Raw genomic sequence first — 6,940 nt, 5'->3', positions numbered from 1 at the left:
TGCCAGAGGCGTAAGTAACCCTTCAGGGCCCCGTTGCAAGAAACCATGAAGGGTCCCCTGGACCCCTGGCTGGGGCCCTTCCCTTCAAGCCTGAGGCTCTTCCCCTGGGGGTGACCAGGGGAGCACACAGGGGCCCAGAGACAGCAGAACACAAGTTAACTGGATAGGAGGAGTGGTGGGGGCAGCATACAGAGGAACCAATCTCCTCCATTTTCCTCCTGCAGCTACAAGAGGAAAAAAGAGGACAGTGATTTCGCTACATGCTGCCCCCACCGCCCCACCTATGCAGGTGTACAGGGGAGCTGCACAGGCCCCCTGGAGCATGGGGCCCGGTTGCAATTGCAACCCCTGTAGTTACACCCCTGCCTTATGCTTCTTTGACTGGACCATGAGCTGAGGTTGTGTGCTTGACCCAGCGTTATTGACCAGACTGTGTTGCTACTGCAGTGGCGGTTAAAGTTCTTAATGGACTATCTCAGGGTTGCTCAGATTTCAAAACTTTGGCATGTTTTTAAAAATGTATATTGACGGTTTATTTGTCTTCTTCTCTAGAGTTTACTGTAAGGCCCCTTTCACACTTTTGCAACTTGTCCTGCGATTTGGAACTGCAACTTCCAATAAGTACCGTTCATATCTGTGCAACTTCAAAATAGTCCCTGCATTACTTTGGTCCGACTCTGATGTGACTTGAGGTCCATAGACCTCAAGATTACACAGGCATTGCTTCAAGTCCAGTCAAAGCCGGGGCAAAATCACAGCAAAATCACGCGGCTTTAAGGTTGCAACTGTGAAAGGGGCCTAAAGCAACTTGAACAGGCTCCACTGTCGTTTAGTATCTCAGAATATCACTGTGGCACCTATTCTTTTATTTTCTTACCTTCTAACTGTGACCATTTGACATGGGAGACTTAGGACTTAGTTGGACTACTTAAAGGGAAACCTCTTCATTTAACTGTATGCCAAAACAGTTACATTAAAGACATGCTGTGAATGATAACTGTCACATTTGCTTATGCTTTTATTGGAACTGTCAAGCCATCAAATGGTTGGTGTCAGATATGATCAAATGTTCTGCTTCATGGTGACTGCACATCAAACAGAAGCTAAGATGGCAGGTATCTTGGCTGTAGAGGATAGGAGTGTTTAGTTCAATGGCTACAGTTTCGTTTAATGGCTACAGCAGGTGAAGTCGAAAATCAGCCTTCAAAAATACTCTAAAACCTACATAATTAGGAGCCGGATACTATAACCTGCCTTCCCTACCGACCTCCTTTACATTGCATTATTTTCTCCAAAACCGTAGGTGACTTTAAAAGAAACACTAATACGAGGTCTTAGAAGTTCTCAATTTTGCTTCTCCTTGTAAAGGCGTAGTATCAGTTCTTCATTTGGAGCGTCTACCATCTTGACACTGTCCACAAAATCACTGTAAACAACAATAAATAATAAGAATAAAGTAATATAGTTATAACATCCTTCTTTGAAAGAACCAGTGCAATGTTTGTCTGCTAAACGTCTCTGCTCAGAATTACTGTCCTTGGGTGACAAGCCCTCCATAACGCAATGATATTTCATTATATGGACATCACCAGGTGGACCTTTGGAACACCCGGTGGACTTTCAGTCTAGTCCCAGTCAAACTCATTAAGAATACAGTCATTTTGGGAGAAACCGAATTATCTTCCCGCTATGTAGATGTATAGAGACCATATTCTGGCAAGTACAGGCCAGAAAACCTTAGGAATGAAAAAGGGAGGACTTTGTGAAGCTCATGTTGAATAACACACACAGGCAAGTCTTGGAAGTGCTGGATGACACATTTCCACTGTTTTCAGTATGGAGTCTCTCTGGTGATTTGGGTGGAAAATGTGTGGTTGGTGCTGGAGATGCTGTTGGACTTCCTGGTGAAACCAGGGTGCTTCTTCTTTCTTCTCCATGGTGGGCATAAAAAACTTAGAGTGGAGACAAAGATCTGCCGAAAGTTTGCTGACACCAGATTATAAAGGATTGGGTTGACAGTGGAGCTGACATAGAAGAGGACATTGGTTAACATGTAGAAGTAGTGGTAGAAATCATTGAGTTCGCTGCAGAAGAACAAAAAAAGGCAGGTTAAGTACTTATCTACAAAAGAAGAAGACATTGATGTTTTTAATTTTATATTCCCCTACATCCAGGGCCGGGGCTAGACTATTTGGCACCCTAGGCAAGACCAGATACTTGCACCCCCCCCTAAAAAAAAACTGTACACATTGCCCCCTTCCTGTACATAATGACCCCCCTTTTAACCCTACACTCCCCTTCCTGTATACACTGCCCCCTTTAATCCTACACCCCCTTGCTGCACACACTGCCCCCCTTTAACCCTACACCTCCCTTCATATACACACTGCCCCCCTTTAACCCTGCACCCCCCTTCACACACTACCTTCCTTTAATGCTACACACCCCTTCTTGTACACACTGCCCCTCCCCCTTTCTTGCACACACTGCCCTTCTTTAATGCTACACCCCCTTCCTGCACATACTGAATCTCCTTAAACCTACACCCCCTTCATATACACACTGCCCCCTTTAACCATACACCCCCCTTCCTATACACACTACCCCCCTTTAACCCTACACACACCTTCATATACACACTGCCCCCCTTTAACCCTACACCCCCCTTCCTATACACACTTCCCCCTTTAACCCTACACACACCTTCATATACACACTGCCCCCCTTTAACCCTACACCCCCCTTCCTATACACACTTCCCCCCTTTAACCCTACACACACCTTCATATACACACTGCCCCCCTTTTACCCTACACCCCCCTTCATATACACACACTGCCCCACTTTAACCCTCTTCACACCCCTTCATATACACACTACCTTCTTTTAACGCTACACACCCCTTCTTGTACACACTGCCCCTCCCCCCTTCCTACACACACTTCCTCCCTTTAACCCACACCCCCCTTCATATACACACTACCTTCCTTTAATGCTACACACCCCTTCTTGTACACACTGCCCTTCTTAAATGCTACACCCCTATCCTGCACACACTGCCTCCCTTTAACCCTACACGCCCTTCATATACACACTGCCCCTCTTCAACCCTACGCACCCCTTCCTATACACACTGCCCCCCTTTAACCGTACACACCCCTTCATATACAAAGTGCCGCCCTCTCTAGAGGTAACATCCACAGGGTATGAGGAGGTGACAGGAGAGGAATGTGGCACTGGCTATGGCTGCGCCCTAGGTGGCAGTGCGCCCTAGGCGGCCGCCTAGTTTGCCTAGTGGAAGCACCGGCCCTGCCTACATCTTTGTTCTCTGCATGCTGTCCACAGTTTGGTTTCTCTTTAAAGCTCAACTCCATGATTCGCCCCCCCCCTTCCTTTTTCCCTATCAGCCTCCACTCACCCCCAAAGCTCCCCTCCCCTTTTTTTATTCTTTTTTCTTCAAGTCTTTTAGAAGGTTTCGTCTGCAGCTTCCTCTTATGTTATTATTCTTATCTATATTATCTTATTATCTTATATTATCCTCAGAGAGGAGCAGGCATTCTTCCAGAACAGAGTGGTTTTTACGTAGAGACGTGCAAGCACTACTCAGTCCTGGAGCCCAACCTGATGATGTGCCCCCTAGGGGGAACATGTAAACGACAGGCTGGGCTCACAGGAATTGGGCAGGACAGCATATAATTTTGCCCTGAAAAAGGGACCTCTGGGGCAGGACCGAGAAGGAAGTTAGGAACATCACTGGAACATGGACAAGGTGAGCATAACTTGGAAATATTATTTCTCTTTCGTTCGTTGGCGGACACAGCTCCTGTCATTCTTGGAAACACTGAGATAAAAACCTGATTTATACTCAACCACCCAACACAAAAGAGTACTGTATGAATATATATATAAACGATACTCACTGGGCTGCAAAAAATGAATTAATCTTTAATAGATTCAAAAAATCACAAGACAAAGAGTCTGTGCAAAATTACAAATAATAAAATGGTACCAAGTCATACATCACACACACCTAAAACATAGACTCAACCACCCCTGACACTCCATATATCCATATGGGCCCATATTCATAAGGTATATAAAGCAAACAAGGGAAGAAATTGTGAACGAAAATATCCAAAAATTCAATGGATTGGTGATGGTATGCCCATATAGGTAAAATCGACCTAGGATAAAGGGAGGAACTTGATGTTGATGAAAAACAAACTGATTTGCTGTTCAGTAAATAAGATGGAAAATCTCCTTAGTACTGATAGCCTTTTGTTATAGAAAAATAAGGATATGACCTTGATTAGTCCATAATTGATGAATATATCACATCTGTTGCGAAGGAAAGATCTGCATGTGGTCCAGAGGAGGTATATTGTTCACCAAAGGCGATGTCACAAGATAAACCAGAGCATCTGATATGTAATTTCAAAGTAAGCTGTGTGAACAGGAATGGTTTGGTGGTGAATTGGCGCAAGAAGAGGTCTCAAAAAAAAAAAAAGAAAAAAAAAAAAAGGTCTGGTCCTGGGGACCCGGGGGAGGGGGGAAGGGAGAAGGGAAACACCAGGGGTGGGGGGACCTCCAAACAGTTCAGGGGGTAGCTGAGGCCTGAGGAAGGAGCGCATGCTCCGATAACGCATCGCCGTAGCATCCCGCATCACCGCCAGGAGTGACTTCAGGATCCCAGGACCCACGAGTGCCAGCGTTCCACCAGTTGACGAGGAGCCCACGGACACCACCGAGGCCATCCCTGTACACACGGAGGAACCCCCTGCCGCTCTCACCGGGATCCACTGCTTCCACCACCAGGACCCACTCCAGTGATGCTCCTGATGATCAACATTACTTGACTAACTGCATCTTATTCACCGACTAAATGTGAGTGTAATACTGCTGCACATACTTCAATAAATGTCTTGCTGCACTTAGAAGGCGCTGCGCTGTCTTCCCTCTTGTGTGAACAGGAAGCCTCCCTCGCACATTCAGGTATATTAATGCATTAGATATCATCCAAAAGATCAAAGAAAGGACCCTCAGGTGACACAGTTAGATGTCTGAATTTGTAAGATGGGTGAATAGAAGTATACTCATCCATCTAGTGAAGTTCAAGACGTTGAAGCCACCCTATCGAAGTTCCCCCCTCTAGTATCTTGGGAGATTACCTCTAAAACCCAAACTTGCAGACAGCGGGGGTCTCTATTGTGTTCTAGACATACATGTCTAGCTAGAGGAGCACATAAATAGTATGTAGAAATGTCATATATATGGTCCTGAAAAGGTTTGCGAATAGTTCTAATAGTTTTACAAACTTAGAAAGAATTGTAGGAACACAAAATAACATATATGACTCCCACAGTACCACAATTAGCTCGTTGTTTGCATCTGAAGACCCTTCCTGTTGGCAACTCCAAAGTGTCACCTTTTATCATATATGGCCAAAGATGTGGTTGTCACGTCTGACGCTTCTGTGCGTACGCACTGGCGTCATCATTATGCAGTAGACGGCGCCTTGCGCGCTTTCTCGCTGTTGCGCGAACACGGCATGGCGTAGCGGGAAGCCATATTAAAACAATTGATAGACACAGCATATATACACATGGGGACAAATCCATTCACTACTTTGCCTCTGAAACAGCCGGCCTGCGTCTGGCGAAACTGGTCAGGAGCATACACCATCCACCCCGAATGCCAGCCCTTTCTTGGTGATGGAACTATGGACTATGAACTTTTGGGAGATGCATTCATCTAAAATGATGGCTTCAACATCTTTATGAACTTCACTAGAGGGATGAGTATACTCCTATTTACCTATCTCACAAATTCAGCCATCCAACAGTGTGACGTGAAGGGCCTTTCTTTGATCGTTTGGATGATATCCAATGGATTAATATACCTGCATATGCGAGGGAGGCTTGCTGTTCTCATAGCTTACTTTGAAATTACATATCAGATGCTTTGGTTTATCTTGTGACATCGCCTTTGGTGAACAATATACCTCCTCTGGACCACATGCAGGTCTTTCCTTCCCAACAGATGTGATATATTCATCAATTACAGACTAATCAAGGTCATATCTTCATCTTTCTATAACAAAAGGCTATCAGTACTAAAGGAGATTTTCCATCATATTTACTGAACAGCAAATCAGTTTGTTTTTCATCAACATCAAGTTCCTCCCTTTATCCTAGGTCAATTTTCCCTATATGGACATACCATCACCAATCCATTGAATTTTTGGATATTTTCGTTCACAATTTCTTCCCTTGTTTGCTTTACATATAGTATGAATATGGGCCCATATGGATATATGGAGTGTCAGGGGTGATTGTGTGTATGTTATAGGTGTGTGTAATGTATGTCTTGGTACCATTTTATTATTTGTACTTTTGCCTTGTGATTTTTTTGAATCTATTAAAGGTTAATTTGCAGCCCAGTGAGCATTGTTTATATATATTCATATAGTACTCTGTTGAGTTGGGTGGTTGAGTATAAATCAGGTTTTTATCTCAGTGTTTCCATTAGTTACTTTATTGACACACTCCCACCATTTTTAAGTAATTTTTCTCACCAATTTATGGGAGATTAGGGGTATATTTTAGAGAGCCTATCTTCAGTTTTTTTTTCCCTGTCATTCTTGACCATTAGGTTATACTGCCCCCTACAGGAGTAGGACACTAGGCAGAAAAAAATCTTCTGGCTATAGCCCTGGGCAGTCCCAGGGGGGGTATACTCCCTCTCCCTGCTATAGTAACTCAGTTTTTTTCTGCCTAGTCAGAAGTAAGAACCTAGTTCCTTGCTGGGATCTTTGGTCCTGGCAACATTTTTTAGACAATTTTTCCCCCTGGATTTTTCCTGTGAGATCTACTATCAACTGCTGGACTGGGGGATGGGCTGGATAATCTAGATCCAGTGGTCACCCCAGTCTGGCCAGCAA

At 44.5% G+C, this 6,940-nt stretch overlaps 1 protein-coding gene across 1 annotated transcript in view; it reads right to left on the bottom strand.

Annotated features, from left to right (window-relative positions):
• Positions 1-949: 949 nt before the first annotated feature.
• The window catches only part of NTSR1 (neurotensin receptor 1), a 279,461-nt gene continuing 273,470 nt past the window's right edge, over positions 950-6,940 (bottom strand). The window contains exon 4 of the mRNA XM_082271630.1: positions 950-2,084. Within this exon, the coding sequence (XP_082127756.1) occupies positions 1,832-2,084 (253 nt within the window). The 3' untranslated portion in view covers positions 950-1,831. The remainder of the gene's footprint in view (positions 2,085-6,940) is intronic.

Source organism: Pelophylax lessonae (assembly GCF_965119305.1).
Source record: "Pelophylax lessonae genome assembly, chromosome: 11".
In the NCBI taxonomy this organism is placed as follows: domain Eukaryota; kingdom Metazoa; phylum Chordata; class Amphibia; order Anura; family Ranidae; genus Pelophylax; species Pelophylax lessonae.
This window is presented reverse-complemented; position numbering and strand designations above follow the sequence as displayed.